This window comes from Scyliorhinus canicula, chromosome 9 (genome assembly GCF_902713615.1).
Source record: "Scyliorhinus canicula chromosome 9, sScyCan1.1, whole genome shotgun sequence".
Taxonomy (NCBI): domain Eukaryota; kingdom Metazoa; phylum Chordata; class Chondrichthyes; order Carcharhiniformes; family Scyliorhinidae; genus Scyliorhinus; species Scyliorhinus canicula.
Window position 1 is genome coordinate 88,188,322 of NC_052154.1, and position 22,523 is coordinate 88,210,844.

At 45.3% G+C, this 22,523-nt stretch overlaps 1 protein-coding gene across 9 annotated transcripts in view; it reads right to left on the minus strand.

The window, feature by feature from the left end:
- Positions 1 to 22,322, minus strand: part of cnot1 (CCR4-NOT transcription complex, subunit 1) — a 244,344-nt gene extending 222,022 nt beyond the window's left edge. For 6 of the 9 annotated variants that reach the window (XM_038807130.1, XM_038807124.1, XM_038807126.1 and 3 more), the window contains exon 1: positions 21,664 to 22,067. In XM_038807130.1, the coding sequence (XP_038663058.1) occupies positions 21,664 to 21,765 (102 nt within the window). In that variant the 5' untranslated portion in view covers positions 21,766 to 22,067. Of the gene's footprint in view, positions 1 to 21,663; positions 22,068 to 22,113 lie in introns of those variants that run through there. The other 3 variants (XM_038807131.1, XM_038807129.1, XM_038807123.1) reach the window with 2 other exon arrangements.
- Between the last annotated feature and the right edge of the window lie 201 nt (positions 22,323 to 22,523).

Here is a 22,523-nt window from a genome sequence, read left to right on the forward strand (position 1 = left end):
AACCTACCATTAGAAAAATGGTGCAACAGCATAACACCACATGGGACAGTCCTCCCATTCACCCTTATGTTTATTAGGAACACAGTATCTAGTTCCACAGGTTTCAACCCCCCACACTCATTTTTTTTTTGAAATAATTTTTATTCAAGTTTTCAAGAACAAATTTTTATCACAACAGAGAAAAACAGTAACCCCACCCCTCCAATACAAAAACAATAAATTAACAAGAAAAAGAAATAAGCATAAAACCATGAGAACAAACCCCCATAACGAACCCGTAGCCCTCCTTCCCCTTTCTCTCCCCTCTCTCTTCCCTCCCTCCTCCCCCCCCCCCCCACCTACCTTCTCCCGATTCCCGTCCATTTTCCCCTGATTCTTGGCCACCCGGCTATTCTTCCTCTTGTTCGTTGGCCACAAACAGGTCCCGGAACAGTTGCATGAATGGCTCCCACGTTCTATGGAAGCCGTCGTCTGACCCTCGGATGGCAAATTTCATTTTCTCCATTTGGAGAGATTCCGAGAGGTCGGACAGCCAGTCTGCAGCTCTGGGTGGTGCTGCTGACCGCCAGCCAAACAGGATTCTACGGCAGGCGATCTGGGTGGTGCTGCTGACCGCCAGCCAAACAGGATTCTACGGCAGGCGATCTGGGTGGTGCTGCTGACCGCCAGCCAAACAGGATTCTACGGCAGGCGATCAGGGAGGCAAGGGCAAGGCCGTCCACCCTCCTCCCCAGGAATAGATCTGGCTGGTCTGAAACCCCGAAGACCGCCACTATCGGGCATGGCTCCACCCTCACCCCCACCACTTTGGACATAGCCTCGAAGAAGGCTGTCCAATACTCCACAAGTCTGGAGCAAGACCAGAACATGTGGGCGTGGTTGGCCGGGCCTCTTTGGCAACGTTCACATCTGTCCCCCACCTCCGGGAAGAACCTACTCATACGGTTTCTTGTTAAGTGGGCTCTATGTACCACTTTTAGTTGCGTCAGGCTGAGCCTTGCGCACGTGGCGGCGGAGTTGACCCTATGCAGTGCTTCGCTCCAGAGTCCCCACCCTATCTCAATCCCCAGGTCATCCTCCCATTTCTTTCTTGTTGCGTCCAGTACGGTGTCGGCCCTTTCTACCAGTCGGTCATACATGTCGCTACAGTTCCCTTTCTCTAGGATACTTGCGCCCAGTAGGTCTTCCAGTAGTGTCTGTCGTGGCAGTTGTGGGTACGTCCTTGTCTCCTTTCGTAAGAAGTTTTTGAGCTGCAGATACCGTAGCGCGTTCCCCCTGGCAAGCCGAAATTTCTCTGTCAGTTCGTCCAGTGTTGCGATCCTGCCATCCGTGTATAGGTCCCTGACTGTCAGTGTCCCTCCGTCCTGCCTCCACCTTTTGACGGTGGCGTCAGTCAGCGCTGGTGTGAATCTATGGTTGTTGCAGATGGGAGCCTTGTCCGACATTTTGGTCAGGCCAAATTGCTGCCACAGTTGGTTCCAGGATTGGAGGGTGGCTGTCACCACTGGGCTGCTGGAGTGTTTTTTGGGTGGGATGGGAGTGCTGCCGTGGCGAGGGCCCGGAGGGAGGTCCCCATGCAGGAGGCCTCCTCCGCGCGCACCCACTCGGCCTCTGACTCCTGGATCCATCCCCTTACCCACTCGGCTATTGCCGCCCAGTGGTAGAATTGTAGGTTTGGGAGGGCTAGCCCCCCCCACCCACCCCCGGATTTTGTTTTTTGTAGGACCTTCGTCGGGATCCTAGCATTTGTCCAGCGCTTTGAAAAAGGCCTTGCAGATGTAGATCGGAATGGATCTAAACAGGAAGAGGAACCTGGGCAGTACGTTCATTTTGATCGTCTGGACTCTCCCCGCGAGGGAGAGTGGGAGTGTGTTCCATCTTTGCAGGTCCTTTTTTACTTCCTCCGTCAGACTGGTGAGGTTCCATTTGTGGATCCCTTTCCAGTCATGGGCTATTTGGATCCCCAGGTAGCGGAATTTGTGTCGGGCTTGTTTGAACGGCAGCCCCTTTAGTGCTGCTCCCCCTCTCTCTCTTTCTCCCCCCCCCATGCAGGTGTACTGGGAAGATCTCGCTTTTGCTCATGTTGAGTTTGTAGCCCGAGAAGGTTATTCGGTTATTTATTAGGTCTCGATTTGGCAAGCCCCACAGTCACCGCCCTCACCCATGAAAAAGCAGTCCAACAAGTCACAGAAAATATTAAAGCAGTTGCTGCAGTTGTCGGACTAGGAGCTAGGAAAAAGCAGAGTACAGCCTGCTTTGATAAAACAGTCCACCCCGTAGAGTATACAGTTGGTCAGCAAGTTATGGTTTCCCTGTACAATCCCAGCTCGTTCCTCTCCCCTAAATTTGCAGGACCCGATTCCATTTCAGGCAAAGTGAAGCCCTCTGTGTGCAAGATATCGTACACCAATGGTAAAACTGGTTGGTTCCACATCAACCAGCTCAAAGTCTATGGAACCCAACGTAGCCACATCTCCCTGGCAATAGCAGACGATTCCGCCCTGCCTATCGACAATCTAGTCCAACACTCCCCCAACCACAACAGCACGTCCACGGCCACAGACCCGACCTCGTCTCCGTCCACAATACGACTTTCCACCTTGAGCTTGATTCAGACGATAGCGTCAGCCTTCCCGAATTGACCACGATCACTGGTACAACCTCCCCAGCCCCAGGAACCACGACCAGGACATATTTGGTCCCCAATATTCCCTTCCACAGCTAGAGCCACCACCCGACAACAGTAATTTGCCCTTTGCTGCCACCACCCCTCACGACAAGCGAACCCCTCTTTGGCACCGCGACAACTTTTGTAGACTGGCAAGACACGGCACAAAAACGGCAGACACGAGTCTGGCAACCGGGAGATGGTGACGATTGAGAGTCTGACTCCCGTTACGGTTACCCTTTTCCAAAGCTTTTCGATACAGAACCCCGAGGTGTCCAGATGAGAAAAAGGAGCCACATAAGAATTACAGTGCCCGCCTTCTTTCCTTCTTATTGCTACATGGTCTAATTAATGTCGGCCTGACACCCAATTTCTTGATACAGTCATCGCCATTTACTGACCAATGGCCATTGTTGGATCTCATATACGTGCTACAAATTCTTTCCGCTCGTTTCAGTCACCCAGGTAGGGAGCAACGGCACTCATCCCCGCCCTGCCCAAGGACCCCAAATGCATCCGGTCAGCTCAGCTCAGGTAGTGGAGCAACGGTAGTGATCACCACCCTACCCGGGAATCCCACCCACTCTTGCCCTGCCGCGGCCCACACGCACCTCATGTTCCCGTCACCGAGTACTTTGGAATGGTTCTTTACACTTTTCACTGTCTTTGGCAGGTCTTAGTTTTCCCTTCTGTGCTCATATTGTGGTTTAAAGAATGCCCTTAGCCACAGTTTGTACACTCACCCCTTTACCTTCCGCGACCCTCTGTTCGTTCCCCACCTGCTATTTACACGTTTGACACACTTGGTTGCCACATATGCTGCTATACGTGAACTAACTCTGGACCCTGGGGCGAAGAAACTTTATAAAACCGGCTGCCCTAAAATGCGGTTAGTTAAGAATGAGCCTCAAGAGGGCAGCACGGTGGCCTAGTGGTTAGCACAACCGCCTCACGGCGCTGAGGTCCCAGGTTCGATCCCGGCTCTGGGTCACTGTCCGTGTGGAGTTTGCACATCCTCCCCGTGTCTGCGTGGGTTTCGCCCCCACAACCAAAAAATGTGCAGAGTAGGTGGATTGGCCAAGCTAAATTGCCCCCTTAATTGGAAAAAATAATTGGATAATCTAAATTTATTTAAAAAAAAAAGAATGAGCCTCAATCATCAATGGTTGTAGTAAAGAAAAGACTGGATGGTGAAATTGTCCGCCCACTCCCAGTATCAACCACAAGCTGCTAGATTTTCTGCACTAAAAGGATTATTTTTTTCGGTTGTCTTGTCTCTATAAAAAGGTTATTTCAAAAAAGTTAAGGAGAGAAGGACAAACAAAACGAGATGTTAACCCCAGGAATATACGAAGAACAGAAGACAAGATGAAGACAGGACTGATGACCGCCATTGTGATCCTCGCTGGACTCCTACAACTGCGCTGTTACAAGCTTTAGTACCCTACACACCAGCCCCGAACATGACCACACAACACAATACCCCTAGCCTGGGCACCACACCACACATAAGAGATCAACACTGATACTCCCACTTGGTGTGAAAACATTGTTAAATGATATTCCCTTTCATACACAGTATAGGCCCTTCTGGTGATAGCAATAATCTTCAGTGTCATCCAGACAGTTCGACTCCGCAAATGGCAAAAAAAGAGCCTCCCCCGCTCCCCGATAAATACACTCCCTGCCCTTCTTCAGAATTCACCCAGCCCATCAATGAAACCACCGATAAAAATAAAGATTTTACACCTCTGTAACGTTGATAAGTAGAAATGTGATGCTGCCGTTGGTTTAAAAATTTTGTATTGTACATAAGTTCCTTTTCATATTTGCCAGCAGCATGAGAGTAGCTTAGATAGTGATAGTAGGGCAGCACAGTGGCGCAGTGGGTTAGCCCTGTTCCCTTACGGCGCCGAGGTCCCAGATTCGATCCCGGCACTGGGTCACTGTCTGTATGGAGTTTGCACATTCTCCCGTGTTTGCATGGGTTTCGCCCCCACAACCCAAAGATGTGCACGTTAGGTGGATTGGCCACACTAAATTGCCCCTTAATTGGAAAAAATTAATTGGGTACTCTAAATGTAAAAACAAAATAGATAGTGATAGTTAGATATTCTCTTGTGCGAATAAGTTAAATGTGTAATAGTTGAATGTTTTATAGAGACCCCTTCGAGATTATGAATGCATGATGTGTTAATAAAACTTAGGTAAATGCTCCAAAACATAGCAGAGAGTGTAGAACTTGTCCCTGACCAAGGGTAACGGGCACACCAAGGGCGGATGAGGGATCAACAGTGTGATAAACCACACTTCGTGTTCAGGATCAAGAGGACAAATTGCAGCCATCTCAGATGGCCACATGCAAAGGACCATGGGAATTATGGCCAACCCAGGACTCAGACACACTCAGAGCTTGTGTGTGTATTTGCAACCCAGATAGCAACGCGATCGAAACCCCCAGCTCGTTTACATTCTAATGGCCCATTTCTCCAGAAAAGGACAGTCCTCAGGTAACCAATACAGATGCAGACTAACCAGCACCAATCCCTTTGCCAAGAAAGCCCAAACAGCCAAGGTCAATGATCGCTCAGGACACGTCCAGCCTTCAAGGCACCCGCCCCTTTAATGGCCAAAATCGAAGGCAGTGATCGAAGCCTGTCGAATTATTGGGTCCAAAGCTAAGGACCGCCCCGAAGAGCAAAAAATCCCAGAGGGATAAAAAGAGACACAGCCATGTGTTCGGTCTCTCTTGGCCCCGACCTACACCTAAAACCAAGTGTAGCATTACGACCAGAAGACAAGTTCAAGACCAACGATCGCTGCCAGACGGATGAGCCCAGCAGAAACGAAGCCACTTCTTCTATCCAGCCACGCAAGATCCGAACAACGGCCTTGTTCATCTGCAAAGAGCCAGTTGCCCTGACGTTAAGTATAGGTTATTGGTATAGTTGTTAGGTGTAGTTTAACTTGTAGTATTTTATGTTGCATGTCGAAGTAATCCTTGTGTATAAATAAACTATCTTTGAACTTGAACTGACTAACTGGTTGTTTGGTCCTTTGATCGATATCCAGTAAAGCCTTGTGGTGGTATGATTTGATACCTGGCGACTCTGAAAAGCAATATTATCATTAATAACTGCCATATCTAGTTAATTTGGCAACATCATTGGTGACGCTAGTGGGATAGTATTCCACTCATTAAAAAGCACATTATTGGTGACTCCGGTGCCAATTGGCAACACAACACAGGTAGATTATTGCTTTTTTGCTCAATAACTGTGCAGCAATGCTTACTGACTATCTACTTGTTCACATGACAATTAGCATTTATTAGTCATCTATTTTTTTCACAGCAGGCTTTGCATTTGATTTCCTGAGATACTAAGAAAATGCGAACAATTTCTAATAGAGTGCTATTTAAAGTTGAAATTGTATTGCATCAAAGGTAAAAATCAAACCTATGTGAGATCCTTCTAAAAAGGCTCATTACAAGGTTTTGGTGCATGCCTGTAGTCTTTGAATGATACTGAAACCCTTGCACTGGTGCAAAAACTTTGCCTCTTTGCAATCTAAATATGATAAGTGAACACTTTCTCAAACTGAAAGCCAGGAAAGTTTATGTGACCAAAATACAGATTATCGAGACAAGGGATGTCTCGTGCCCTGGTAGAATAGTAAAATCAAACTCTGGTATCCCGCTGTCCAGAAGGCAAAGTCAAAGCATCAAACATCAACACCAAATGCCAGCTGCAAGATTGATCAGATAAATTTACATTGAGAGCTTATTACACAGAAACTTCAAGGACTCTACAGGGTGATGATTTGTGACATGACAGTAAGCAACAGAAGAAATGAAAGAGGATCAGATAGAAGCAAAAGCTGCCAAGTAAAGCAATTTTGCAGCAGTACTTTCGTTCGTCCGTTGTCATAGGCAGAGGCCAATTGGAGAATCTTTACTCCCTCCCCTACAAAGCCAGCTTTCATGGCAGACTGGGAAATAAGCCTGTCTTCTGGTCCCCGTGAGCAGAACGCCATATGCTTCTACACAAAAAAATTGGATATAAATGAGATATCAGCAGTTTGCTATTGCCCACCTTGCATGTCATGTGGCATAGGATTGGCAGAATATTGAAAATAGTTCACCAATCCACTCTGACCTTTGCAGTGTGTGTAACGGACCAAAGAGAACTACATACGAAAATGAGATTTATTTTTCAAATATGATATTCAAGCAAATTTTAAGTAGATCTCTGACAACTTGAATATATCATAAGAGAATTCTGAACACACTCAATTACTCAAGTTCCCTTCATTAGTGCTTTAAGCAGCAATGGGGGTGGAACATCAATATTAACCTCTTCCAGCTGGGTAAAATCCAGTACATTATTTGTCTTTTAGCTTGAGACTCATTTCTCCAACAAGCCCTGCTACTTTGGCCCTACACATACAGCTGTGCCAAGCCATACACTCAAGCCAATGACAGGGACGAAGCTCTTTCAGTGTGATGAGACACGATTGCTTAGTAATCTCACAGTAAAAAATCCTGAGGCAAAACAGTGATCATAGTACAATGAAATGCCATATAAAATTTAAGTGATATATTAGAGTCCAAAACAAGAATTTTAAAGATCTTTATAGAAATGAGAGCTCCCTACGGCTGATTAAATTAACAGACTAGAAAGGTATGGTAGAAAATGAACAGCTGAAAAAAGTTTCAACCAAAATACATTCCATTACAAAAATCTCAACGAAAGATACGAGATTTTAAAGAGATCAGATTAAAGGAAGAGGCTTATAATATCGCAAACAACAGCAGTTATTTAACATTGAGAATTTTAGGTACCAGCAAAGGGCCACGCAAACATGGATTTAAAAAGGAGAGAAAAAATCTGACTAAATTAGCCAGGAATGACTTCCGGTGGCGCCCTCGAGGAGGCAGGTCGCAGGTCGGATCGCTCCCGCCCGAGATGGGCAAACGGACCTTTGTCTACGGACTTTTTAGGGACCTGGCAGCCTGAATCGGTGGAGGAGACGACAGGGAAGAGGCTTTCTTCCCGGGGTATGGGCAGCTGGACCAGAAGCGGTCGAGTGGAGCGGGAAGGATCGAAGCGGGAGCAGCGGGGAACCCAGACCGGGCGGCCAAGCATGGCGGACGGCGGGGACCGGGGAGCGGAGGCTCACTGGCCAAGGGAGGAGCAGATGGAGTTCTTCAAGAACTGCTTCGCCGAGCTGAGGAGGGACACGCTGGACCCGATGAGAGCGGTGATGGACCGAATGGTCGAGACACAGGCGGCCCAAGGGAAGGCGCTCAGGGAGGTCGAGGCGAAGCTCTCCAGTCAGGAGGGAACGGTAACGGAGCTGGAGCACGAGGTGGAGGAGCTGAACGCCCGTCAGAGGAGGATGCAGGAGCAGCTGGAAGAGCTGGGGAACAGAGCCAGGAGGCAGAATTTAAGAATCGTTGGCCTCCCCGAGGGCTGCGAGGGGTCGGATGTGGGCGCATACGTGACGGGTATGCTTGAGGCGCTGATGGGACCGGAGGCCTTCCCTCAACCCCTGGAGTTGGAGGGGGCACATAGAGCCCCCGCAAGGAAGCCCAGGACGGGCGACCGACCGAGGGCCTTGGTGGTCCGCTTTCACCGGCTTGCTGACAGGGAACGTGTGCTGCGATGGGCCAAGGCGGAGAGGAGCAGCAGATGGGAGAACTGCGAGGTGCGCATTTACCAGGACTTGGGAACGGAGCTGGCCAAGAGGCGTGCAGGATTCATCAAGGTAAAGGCAGCCCTCTACAAAAAGGAGGTGAGGTTTGGAATGCTATATCCTGCAAAGCTTTGGGTTACGTTTGAGGAACTCCACTACTACTTTGAGACACCAGAACAGGTTTGGACCTTTATTAAAGACAAGAAGCTGGACTTGAACTAATGGGCACTGAGTTCTTTCAGTGCTGTACAGTGGCGGCGGCCTGTTAACTTAAAGTTGCTCTGATTAGGACTTTTACTAAGAAAAAGAAGCTGGACTGGAACTAAAGGACTCGGGGCTTTCATACATTTTGTGTGGCGGCGGTTTGTTAAACTATCCTGTACTGTAATGTTTTATCTAAGATTGTTTTCAGCCTGGACAGAGAGTGGGGGCTGGAGGGCGCACTGTTTAGGGTCCTTTGGGGGGATCGCAATGGGGGGGAGGGGGGGGGCCTGTGCGTGGTACCTTCTGGTGCGAGATCGGGGCCTCTGATGGGGGGATGGGCTAGGGGCTAGTCACGGGACTTGAAAGGGCTCGGTGGGATACAATTAGGTTAATGGGTCCCTGGTGGGTGGGGGGAGGGCCTGAGCGCTGGGACGGGAGACAGGTAGGCGCCAAGGGCAGGGGTCAGTGTGACTAGCGTAGGTCAGGGAGCACCAGGGAGATCGGAGGGGGGGCGGGGCGGGCTAGGGCCAAGCGCAGGGCTGACCTGGCAGGCCAGGCCTGGGGGAGTAGGGGAGACCAGGCCGGGGGGGGGGGGGGGGGGGGGGGGGGGGGGGGGCGGGGAGGGAGAAGAGGGTTAGGGCCACGTTAGCTTAGTGTAGTTGTACACGTGTGGCATGGGTAAACAGAGCTGGCAGGGAAAGTGCCGTATGGAAGGATTTTTGGTTTCAACATTTATTAACATGTTTATTCTTTCCCACTGTTCGTTTTCACTATGTTAAGGCTCTTTGCACAGGGCCATTTTTCGCTTTGTAACTGTTACAAATTTGTGTTAAATAAAAAACTTCAAAAAAAAAAAAAAAAAAAAAATTAGCCAGGAATATAAAAACAGATTGTGAGAGCTTTTGCCAGGATATTAAACAAGGAAAGTAGCTGAAGTAAACATTGCCCCTTTTAGGGCCTGGACAAGAGAAATCATGGAAAATGCCAAAACAGTCAAAATGATAATGGCCACTTTTTTTGTGACATCATTTGAGGAATAAAAATTGACCAGGACAACCTGGGATAACTCCGCTACTCTTCTTCAAAATAGGGCCATGGGATCTTTTACATCCACCGAGCATGCAGATGTCACCTCAATTTAAGGACTCTTCCACAAGACTGCACTTGTGGTAATACTGCATTCCCCCAGTACTGCAATCAGCGCCATCCTTGGTTCTTTTGTGCACAGGGCAGAAAAGAATAATGAAATTAATTGTTATCAGCAGAGAAAAGTAAATGTGTCATCATCACTCAGCATCTCAGAAAAACACTCCTGACCCTATCACCTTTGTAAACTATCGTCCCATCTCCAACTTGTTTTCCTTGAACGTCTTAGCTCCCAAATCAATGCACTGTTCCAGGAACATTCAGATTTCTGCCCCTCTGAAACAGCTCTTAAATCAAAGCCACAAATTTTACATGACTGCAACAAAGATAAATTTTCCCTCCTCAACCTTCTTGACACTGTTGACAACACCATTCTCCTCCACTGTTGTCTCGCTGTAAAGGGACACTCTAACCTGGTTCCATTCTCATCTAATTGTAGATTGCAAAGACTGCGCATCCTGTTCCCACACTATTACCTGTGTCCACCAAGGATCTATTCTTGGCCTCTTATTTCTCTTCTACATGCTGCTCTTTGGTGACATCATCCAAAAGCACATTAGTTTTCACATGTCTGTTGATGATACCCAGCTTTACCTTATCATAACCTGTTTTCGCTCCACATCTGACGCTAAATTATTAGACTGATCAGATATCCAGTTCTGGATGAGCAAAAATTTCCTCCACTTAATAACAGGAAGACTGAAGGCATTGTTTTCAGTCGCCACCCTCCTCGCCTCGCCCAATCAACAACCTGAGACAAAACCAATCTGTTTGCAATTCGCTGTCATAATTGACCCAGAGTTGAGCTTCTGAGCTATTTTTGGCACCTTGACCGCTAACATTCACCTCTATCACCCAACCTCATCCCATCTGCTGCTGAAACCCTCATTCATGCCTTTGCTACCTCTAGATTTAATTATTCCAATGCACTTCCAGATCATCTTCCTCAGTAAACCGGAGATCTGGTAAAGTGGAGATTCCCGTACCAGCCTCCCAGAACAGGTACCGGAATGTAGCGACTAGGGGCTTTTCACAGTAACTTCATTTTTTTTTTTATTTTTATAAATTTAGATTACCCAATTATTTTTTCTATTAAGGGGCAATTTAGCATGGCCAATCCACCTACTCTGCACATTTTTGGGTTGTGGGGGCGAAACCCACGCAGACACGGGGAGAATGTGCAAACTCCACACGGACAGTGACCCAGAGCCGGGATCGAACCTGGGGCCTCAGCGCCGTGAGGCGGTTGTGCTAACCACTAGGCCACCGTGCTGCCCACAGTAACTTCATTTGAAGCCTACTTGTGACAATAAGCAATTTTAATTTTCATTCAAATCTGCAAACCTCTGCTTTCCATATCTCAACTCTCACCAAGCCCAGTTCACCTATCAGCCCTGTGCTCCAAATCAACAGTAGCTCGACTTCCAAGATTCTCATCCTTGTTTTTTTTAATAGAAATTTAGAGTATCCAATTAATTTTTCCAATTAAGGAGCAATTTTAGCGTAGCCAATCCACCTACCCTGAACATCTTTGGGCTGTGTGGACGAAATCCACGCAAACATTGGGAGAATATGCAAACTCCACATAGAGTGACCCAGAGCCTGGATCGAACCTGGGACCTCGGCGCGGTGAGGCATCAGTGCTAACCACTACTCCACCATGCTGAATCCGCATCCTTGTTTTTAAATCCTTCCATGGCCTTGTCCCTCGCCATCTCTGTAACCTCTAACCCCACAATCCACCACGGTATGCATGTTCCTCTAATTCTGGCCTCAATAGCATCCCTGATTTGAATTCCATGCCATTGGTGGTCGCTGTATCAGCTGTGCGATGGTGGGGGTGGAGGGAGTGAATGTTTGTGGAAGGAGTGCCAATCAAGCAGGCTCTCATGCTGAGTGTTGTTGCAACTGCGTCATTCAGGAAGCGGGAGTATTCCACCACACACCCGATTTGTGCCTTGTAGATGGCGGACAGACTTTGAGGAGTCAGGAGATGAGTTACTTGCTGCAGGATTCCTAGCCTCTAACTACTCTTGCAGCCACAGTATTTATATGGCTGGTCCAGTTCAGTTTCTGGTCAATGGTAACCCTCGAAGGGTGTGGATTCAGTGATGGTAATGCCATTGAATGTCATGGGGTGATGGTTTGATTCTCTCTTATTTAAGATGGTCACTGTCTGGCATGAATGTCATTTGCCCCTTGTCAGCCCAAGCCTGGATATTGCCCAGATCTAGCTTTCCACATGGACTGCTTCAGTGTCTGAGTCATGAATGGAGCTGATCATCATCAGCTAACATCCACATATCTGACCTTATGCTAGAACAACTAACAAAGAAAAGTACAGCACAGGAACAGGCCCTTTGGCCCTCCAAGCCTGTGCCGACTATGCTGCCCATCTAAACTAAAATCTTCTACACTTCCATGGTCTGTATCCCTCTATTCCCACCCTATTCATGTATTTGTCAGGATGCCCCTTACATGTCACTATCGTCCCTGCTTCCACCACCTCCTCCGGCAGCGAGTTCCAGGCACCCACTACCCTCTGTGTAACAAACTTAGCTCGTACATCTCCTCTAACCTTGCCCCTCGCACCTTAAACCTATGTCCCCTAGCAGTTGACCCTTCTAGCCTGGAAAAAAAGTCTCTGACCATCCTCTCTGTCTATGCCTCTCAATTTTGTAGACCTCCATCAGGTCGCCCCTCAACCTCCATCGTTCCAGTGAGAACAAACCGAGTTTATTTAACCTCCCCTCATAGCTTATGCCCTCCATACCAGGCAACATCCTGGTAAATCTCTTCTGCACCCTCTCCAAAGCCTCCACATCCTTCTGGTAGTGTGGTGACCAGAATTGAACACTATACTCCAAGTGTGGCCTAAGGAAGGTCATTGATGAGCAGCTGAAAATGATTGGGCCGAGGACCCTACCCTGCGGAGCTTTTACAGTGATGTCGCTGGACTGAGATGACTGGTCTCCAACCACCACAACCATCTTCCTTCAAGTCAGGTATGATTAACCAGTGGAGGGTTTTGCCCGATTCCCATTGACTCCACTTTTGCAACGGTTCCTTGCTGCCGCCCTCTGTCACATGATGCTGTGTTGGCCGTATTGCAAAGGGATTGGAGTACAAGAACAAAGAAGTCTGCTACAATTGTGAAGGATTTTGGCCTCCATATCTTAGAAAGGATATAATTACATGAGAGGCACTACAGAGAAGGTTCACAGGACTGGTCCCTGGGATGAGGGGATTGTCCTATAATGAGAGGTTGAGTAACTTGGGCCTATGTGCTCTGGAATTTAGAAGAATGAAGGGGTGATCACATTGAAACAAACAATATTCTGAAGGGGTTTGACATGGTAGCCACAGGATTGTTGCGACTGGTTGGGTAATCTAGAACCTGGGGATAAGTCTCAGGATAAAGAGACTTACTGAGACATGGACTTCAGTCCATGCAGGAATTAATTTCTTCAGTCAGAAGCTTGTTGAATCTTTGGAATTTCTACCCCAGAGGGTTACAGATGATACATCTTTGAGTATATTTAAATCAGAAATTGATAGTTCTTTGATCTCATGGGGAAATTGAGGGATATGGGGAGTGGGTGGAACAGAGAGGTTCAGGCAGAAGATCAGCCATGATCACACTCAATGGCAGAGCAGATTACGGGGGCTATCTGGTATACTCCTGATGATCCTTATGACTTACCAGCAAACAGCCCTGGGTGGTAGCCCCCGAGCCTAGCATATATTGCTTTGAAAGCACATTTGGAAACCCTGATGGGTCCAGTTACTGAGAATGTCCACCACTGTTTATCCCTCCCCACCATATATGGGCAGCTGAGGTAGTGGGAAAATCTATGGCGGGATTAAAACTTGAACACAGAAGTATCAAATATATTTTTGCACATTATCTCTAAAATGCTCAGAGAATTTGCACATACAAAGCAACTGCATCACACCCCCAGGACATCCCAACAAACCTCATATGCAGGAATTACTTTTTATAAGTTAGATAGGGGATGTAGCATTCAAATTACACAAGGCAAGTTCCAAGAGACAGCAAGTGAAGTTATTTTGCATTCAACAGAATCATTGAAACTTGGATCACAGGAGATCATTCAGCCTGTTTTACTTGTACTGTATTCACTGATGTCAGTTGAGAAAAAAACATTGGCTCCAATTTAATGAGAACTCAATATGCTTTCTAATTGTATCAGAAGATCTTTTATCTACACGTGAACAAGCATCTCGCATCTCAATCTATTATTGCATACAAGAAGCATTACCAGCTTCTGCACCATTCCCGACATGTTGCCTTCTTTAGAAGTGTTTCTCAGATAGATCTATGAAGAGATTCTGCACACAAAACAAGTGCTGGTTTACCAACGCAATGATTATCAACGCAACACCAGTGACTGCACCCAAATGTTTTTTTTTAATGCAAAGCACTTTGCGACATAATACTAAACAAATACAAGCACTTTCTTAATAGTTCCCAAACACAGAACTGTCTCTCCACACAGATTATTTACGCTGGTCAGAGAACTTAAAACATGGGGGCGCAGTTGCAGGATTAGGGACCAATTATTTAGGACAGAGATGAGGAGAAATGTCTTCACTCAAAGGTTTGTGAATTTTGGAATTCCCTATGCTGAGTACAGTGGGTGCTCCATCGTTGAATATATTGACGGTTGAGTTAGAGAGATTTTTGGTCTCAGAGGGAGCAGGAGAAAGCGGAGTTGAAATCGGAGGTCAGCCATGATCATATTGAATGGCCGGAGCTAGTTCGATGGGCAGGATGGCCTGCTCTTGCCATTTCTTACAATTGGATTGGATTGGATTTGTTTATAGTCACGTGTACCGAGGTACAGTGAAAAGTATTTTTCTGCGAGCAGTTCAACAGCTCATAGTACATGGGAAGAAAAGGGAAGAAAAGAAAATACATAATGGGGAAATGTGGAACTGTTGGGGAGAGCTCACAGAGAGTCGCCTCGCTCCGGTGCCATCTTGGAACTTTTGAGAAGCAAATATTTCTTATTCCTACAACTGAAAAGTCTGTTTATTAAAAAAATTAAAATAAGCCAAGACATCTTCACTATTTGCTAACAGCATGTGATTTATATACAAGCACAAGTCATTAATATAAAATATACTGAAAACTTGGAAGTGGATCAGTACATGACACAAAACACTTACTGTCTTCTATGGGTCTTCTCTAAGCTTTTTAAACTTCTATCTTGAGCCAAGGAAGAACTTCAGAATTAGAAAAACAGCCTTTTTCCACAGCTATGGCATTGAAGAGGAGAAACTATAGATGGCATTGAATGAAAAATTTTTAAATCCCAAAGAATCACTAATTGCCAGGTGGCTTGTAAAAAGCTATACCAAAAAAGTGTTGATAGTGGCTTCCTCAGCACAAAATCTCAACTAGTAAATTCAGACGGCAAAATGAAAAGCCCATATTGAAGAAAAAGACATTTATTTCACTTGCTTTTTTGTTCACGTTAATAGAAATTTCCAAACTAAGAATGGAAGCCAGAGAAAATATCTCTACCTCTATCCTTTCACTTTTTGTTGCATTTCAATTATTATAAGCGTTTTCAGAATGGTGCTAAATACCAGAGATAAAAGAGTAGTTTTTACTTTTTGGGTTAACAGTCTCCTGATTTCCACAGTTCAATGTTAACCAACTTTATCTAACTTGTTGTGCGCGTTAATTTCCTCCCAGTGATCTTAAAAACACCAACTCGCTGATATGTCATGTACTTTCACAGTGAGCGCCAGCAAGTTACTAAATGGCTGAACACATTTGCCCTCGCTTGAGCTCTACATATACAAACTTTCAGCCGGATAAATATATAGCAATCAAGAGCTGGAACACACAGATTTGCCCCATCTTAATCCCAGGTGTTCAGGTAGTAATCAAACCTTCCTCTTTACAAACACTCCAGCTGAGTATAACATCCATTTTCAAAAGAGATTCTCAAATAGTGTATTCCAATATTGCATCTTTTACATGCAAGAATGGCAACGGTATAATACCTTACTGAAGAGAAGAATATCAGTCAGAAGGTGAATCCTGAAGTGGTTGACAGCAAGATGCACAATGTTAAGATGAACAAAAAGGGAAATGAGAAATTAAGTTAAAGGAAGACAAGGTATCAAGGCTTGGTGAGATACATCCCAGGATCAGAAGGAAATGAGGGATAACTTTGCAAAGGAGTTGAAATTATACTACAGTCTCTAATAAGCGAGAATATAGGACTGGAGAGTGGCCAATGCAGTATCAACTTTGAAACAGAAAGTGAATGCTGACACAGGTATTCACGGGTCAATTTGTTTCACATTTGTTGTGGGTAAAATATATGTGTCCTTAAGGATGAGATTACCACATATCTAAATGAAAATAGTCAGAAGTACCAGTACAGATTTCAAACGGTATAATCATGCTTGATAAACCTTGTAAGAAGTCTTACAACACCAGGTTAAAGTCCAACAGGTTTGTTTCAAACACGAGCTTTCGGAGCACGGCTCCTTCTTCGGAGCCGTGCTCCGAAAGCTCGTGTTTGAAACAAACCTGTTGGACTTTAACCTGGTGTTGTAAGACTTCTTACTGTGCTCACCCCAGTCCAACGCCGGCATCTCCACATCATTGATAAACCTTAGCATCATTTATGGGAGCGTTAGGTGTGCTAAATGAAGAAATGCAATGAATGTAATATCCAGGGATATTAGGTAAGATTTAACAGGCACCAAATGGGAAGCTACTGGGAGATGAAGGGGTACTGAATTAGGAGGGCAACAAACAGGATTAAAAACTAGTCAGCAGGGAGAAAAATTAGGATTAAAGGCAACTTTACAAAGTGGGTAATGGTAGCCCTGGAAGCCGCTTCAGTTCAGCCTTAATCAAATATCCGAGTATCAGCCTGGAGGTAATAATCTAAAAATTGTAAATTATACCTTAAACCATAATATCTTTTTTTTTAAATAAATTTAAAGAATCCAATTTTTTCTTCTTCCAATTAACGGGCACATTAGCATGGCAAATCCCGCTACCCTGCACATCTTTTGGGTTGTGGGAGTGAAACCCACGCAAACACAAGGAAAATGTGCAAACGCCACCCAGACAGTGACCAGGGGTCGGGATCAAACCCGGGTCCTTAGCGCCGTGAGGCAGCAGTGCTAACCACTGTGTCGCCCGATATTGCAAATATCTATCTAGTCTTCCAAACAATTAATGAAATAGAGAAATTGAATTGAACAGCAATTTATTTTTATTTAGCCAACTGTAACTGTAAGGTGATACTTTTTTTTCACTAAAATGTCATTATCTGAGCCTGATTTAGCTAATGATGATATTTAGGGCACACCTCACCAAGGCCAGGATGAGTCAATTTGTTGAAGGGGTCGAAGATAAGTGTGGGTGGTGCTCAAGAGGAGAGCCTGCTCACCATACGCACATGTGGTCCTGTCCTAGTTGGTGGGGTTTTGGGGGCCTTTTTTAAAGCATTTTATTAACTATCCTGATTGTGGATCTAGGGCCATGGCCATTGGTGTCGGACCACCGGAGCGGAGGATAGGGGCGGGTGATTTACCATTCGCCACTTTGCTGGCCCAGAGGCAGATTTTGTTGAGTTGGAGGCAGGCGATGCCGCCTAGCACCGGGGCATGGCTGGCTGATTTGATTGTGTACTTGTACCTGGTCATTGTTATTGGGGGAGGGGTAGTTTTGAGTAGGGCAGTGTTGTTTTTGTTCTTTTTTGTTTTTACATTGCTATTTTTATGTGTTATCGGGGTGGTGATTTGTATACAATGATAAAAGTTCAATGAAAATATATATTTTTTAATTATGCTCTGGGTGCATTTCAGTGGAACAGTAAAGGAACTTGGGGACAATAGGTTCAAAGAACATTAAAAACAGGTGGTTGATGGGAAATGTTCAAACTGGTGTCCAGTTACTAGTGGTGTGGATCTGTTTTGGGGCTGCTGCTGTTTGTCATTTTTATAAATGACCTGGAGGAGGGCTTAGAAGGATGGGTGAGTAAATTTGCAGATGACACTAAAGTCGGTGGAGTTGTGGGACAGTGCAGAAAGATTTTACAAGTTACAGAGCGACATAGATAAGCTGCAGAGCTGGGCTGACAGGTGGCAAATGGAGTTTAATGCAGAAAAGTGAGGGGTGATTCATTTGGGAAGGAATAACAGGAAGACAGAGTACAGGGCTAATGGTAAAATTCTTGGTAGTGTGGACGAGCAGAGAGATCTCGGTGTCCATGTCCATAGATCCCTGAAAGTTGCCACCCAGGTTGAAAGGGTTGTTCAGAAGGCATACGGTATGTTAGCTTTTATTGATAGAGGAATTGAGTTTCGGAGCCACGAGGTCATGTTGCAGTTGTACAAAACTCTGGTGCGGCCGCATTTGGAGTATTGCGTGCAGTTCTGGTCCCCACATTATAGGAAGGATGTGGAAGCATTGGAAAGGGGACAGTGGAGATTTACAAGGATGTTGCCTGGTACAGAGGGAAGATCTTACGAGGAAAGGCTGAAGGACGTGAGGTGTTTTTGTTAGAGAGAATAAGGTTAAGAGGTGACTTAATTGAGGCATACAAGATGATCAGAGGATTAGATAGGGTGGCCATTGAGAGCCTTGATGGTGATGTCCAGCACGAGGGGACATAGCTTTCAAATGGCCATTGGATAGGCATATGGACGATAAGGGAATAGTGTAAAGGGACTTTAGAGGGGTTTCACAGGACGGCGCAACATCGAGGGCCGAAGGGCCTGTACTGCGCTGTAATGTTCTATGTTCAAAATTAGTCCATACAAACCTTTAACACCTCAGATTACTGAGCGTCGTGGTAGAATTCCACTGAAGAATAGAGGTTTTTACAAGAGGGTATAACACAGCTTCACCAGGATCTCACTCTGGGACTTGCACACCCAACAGTGTTTCCTCTCTGCGAGGAATGGCCATTACACCTGGTCAGAACTGAGAACCCTCTGCAGTACTTGCAAATGCTGAACTCTATTCTGTCACTTGAACTGGATCTCATTGAAACATAGGAATTAAATAAAGAATTTTTGTTCAAATTTATGTTCCTTTAGAATAAAAGCTGCTTAAAAGTAGAAAATATCACTAATAATGAATGAAGCTTCAAACTTTTGACAGAAGTTAAAATTTGCCAGGTACTTCAGCTAAGTGAGGGGGGGGGGAATCAACAGTAAAATGGAAATGGATATCCATTTTAAATAACCAAGTTTCCTCCCTTTGTAGCCTCAGCTCGCAAAGGCATGGAACCTTTGGGTATCATGCAATCTCTCACCCAAGTGGATCATTTTTGTTGTGCTTTAATGATCAATTACAGAACTGGCTTAATTTAGCTGTCAGACAGTGGGATTACAACAGCTTGTTTCTGTGCCGAGCACAATTAGTTCTAGCCCTTCGAATTTGAAGCGGTGGACATGTGAATCGTATTTTTAACTACTACCTCAAAGATAAAGCTTCTGTGGGGCAACACGGTGGCGCAGTGGTTAGCATTGCTGCCTCCCGGTGCCGAGGTCTCAGGTTCGACCCCGGCTCTGGGTTGCTGTCCATGTGGAGTTTGCACATTCTCCCAGTGTTTCCGTGGGTTTCAAAGATGTGCAGAGTAGGTGGATTGGCCACGCTAAATTGCCCCTTAATTGGAAAAATGAATTGGGGAATCTAAATTTTAAAAAGATAAAGCTTCTGTTAATTACTTGCAACCTGCTAAAAAGTGTAAAACCTGATAAAAAGATGAAAAGTAAACTTTTTAATAGTATGGACATCAAATTCTACTCAAACTTTACATTTTAAATTGTTGACTATTCATGAGCATAATGATCAGTATGATTACAATCCAGTCAAGGACCACCTTGGCTTCACCAATATCAACAAACATAACTTCCAGGTACCTACTCCTTCCAAGACTCTACAGCTGTGCTTTTTTAAAAATGTACCATGTACAGTAATATCCAATCAGTACTCAGTCAAAACCATCACAGTGTGCCAAATATTTGTAAAATCTCTTGAAAGTATTTAATTCATCGTCAAAAAATGCATTTTTACTATTGGCTTCCTAACAAATACAAACAGAATGACTATCTACATCTTTTCAATGAGTGCAAGGTACAAATCGTCTCAAACTCCAGGTTGAATTTTTCCCCGTTATTTATATGGTATAAGATTAAAATCATTATGACGATCCAAGATATGATTACTTTTAAGGTATATTTAGGATGAATAAAATTACTTAGTTCTCCCTCAACTACTGGAGATGACACTCATCAAAGTGGCTGAGGAGACCCACTGAGTGAGAAGGGGGTTATGAGCAAAGCCTTTTTTGTTCATTAAAAAAAGTGGGAACAAGAGGCACAAGGGGGAAAAAAATTGTGATTGGGGGTTTCTTTGTGTACTCTCACTATATTGCCTTACCTCATTTTGTTGATCCATAGTTCTGACAATTTGATTAGTGAGGCCAACTTTACATAATGAATAAGTTTGCAGCCAAGGCACATTAGATTTTCTTAAAACGTACCACGGTAAATTTTCCTCTGAAAGACTATACATCCCATTGTATACATTGCTTTACTAATTCACCAAGTTTCCTAACTCAGCTGAATTTTCCCGTTTAAAACTTGATCCATGACAAAAACTAGTGGGATTCAAATTCCAAACTGATTTGAAGAAAAGTCATCGACCCGATCTATCGCATGTCTCCCAACTCCACAGATGCTGCCTTACCTGAGTATTTCCAGATTTTATTTCAAACTGTTCTGCTGCTATACAATAGTACAATTAATTCTCTCATTGTCCGAATGGCCAATGATCAAGTAAGAAAGTCACAAAATTGCATCTTTTGTTTATAAACATACAACATATTTGGAACAAAATGAGAGTTTCCGAATTCAAGTCTTTTCCTCATTCTCCATTTCGACCTATAATTTTTCTATTCCAGCTTTTTAAAAAAACAAACAGTTTTCGGCCTTTGGAGTTCCCACTCAACTGCTTGATATTTCCTCCAATTTCCTTCCAATGGCTAACACGTGTGCACTCAACTTTTCAAAAGTGAGAAAGACTTGCATTTAGATTAATTTTCTCTTAAAGTCCTGTGGTTATGTTTTCGGAGTCCAGTAGTTTATTAAAGTCAAGCTAAACGAGAGAAGTTTCTCTCAACTTCAAAGATGGATTACGGAACTCATTAAATGAAGATTGAATAGGATTTAAGTGTAGCAGAGCATTTCAAAGTTGGGAACCTTATGAGTCATATAGTTAGGTTGCCAGTGAACCTGTATACTCTAATTTAATATTTTGTAGACTAAAGAGGAAGAGATTAAATACACAACTTATCAAATGAGAAAGCTTCATCACCCGAGATGCAAGTATTGTTGAACAGAACTACTTTCAAATCTAGGTATAGATAACATACACAGCAACTCCATTCCCTCCCTTCCCCCACTTTCTAGTTGATCCCTTCACTAGGCCTCACTCCTGAATGAGTTTGTAACACACACCGAGTTGAACCTTTTATAATATGCGTAACGTTTCCCAAACGTTAAAAGAAAACTTTCTGCTGGTCCTGCTTCAGCAACTGAACGAAAGTAGCTGTCTTTCCCCCCGGAAGGTTAAACCTTTTAATGCAATGCCTAACAATTAACTTTTCGTAGGCCCAGACTCCACCATGTGAGTTCCTATTCGCCCCTCTACTTTCTTGCTGGGATCTAAATGTTTTGTAATTAAAGAAAGCGATCAGTCTGCAAAGTTGTCGTTCAACCACGACAGTTTTTTTTAAAAATTAAGTTACATTACAGTTTCTCCCCTCCCTCCCTCCAACACACACTTTCTCTTTGAAAGACAGCAAGGCCTCAAGCTCCCTGGGCCTCCCGTACACGGTGTGCGAGACTGGATTTCTCGGCGGAAAAAGAAAACTCACATGAGAGATCTCCTGCTGGCTGGATTTGTAATTCTTCTTGGTCAGGTTGTCCACAAGGTAGCTGATTTGAGACAAGGCCAGCGATAACGAGTCAAGATTCATTGCTGGTCGGGGCGGTCAGCTGAGGAAAGCGGGAAATGGTCATTATTCCCCTTTCTTTTACTGGAAAAAGAAAAATTTAGCTTTTCTCTTCAGCGCCTTTCCTCTCTCTCTTTCTTTCTTTAAATATACAACGATGGAAGGAGGGAGGGTATTTTTTTGGTGGAGGAGGGGGTAGTGTGGGGGTGAGGGGAGGGAACTCCTTCTATAAATGTTCTCACGGGAAGAGTCCGCCGCTCCAATGGTCACTTCACAAAAGTGTTTGCTCCGCTTCCGCTCCGCTCCAGTTCAAGACTCGGGCCGCCTTCCCCCACCCCCCAGTCAGTCAGTCAGTCTCTCTCTCTCACTCACTCTCTTTTCTCTTCAGCCTGTCCCCGGGCTTCCTCGCTCACTTTTCTCCCGCTGTCGCTCTTCCTCCTCCTCCTCCTCCTCGTAGCCTGAACATGGCGCTTGCTCTGCCGGTAAGGGTTAGAGAGAGACTGAGAGCAGGGGAGGATTGAGAGAGGGGGGAGGGGAGAATGGCCGGAGGAGAGGGGGGTTTTGTGTATCGAGGGGTGGGGGTGGGGTAGGAAGGGGAAGGGAAAGGGAAGGGGGGGGGGGGGGGGGGGTGGATAGGGGAAGGAGGCAAGAGAGCGCGGTGTGGGCCGGGGTTGGTGTCGCTGTCGCCGGCGGGGCTCGGTGTCGAGCGGCTGCAAATGGCGGGCGGGCGGCGGGGCCTGGCTCACTCACTGCGCCATCTTGGAACCATCGACAAAACACAA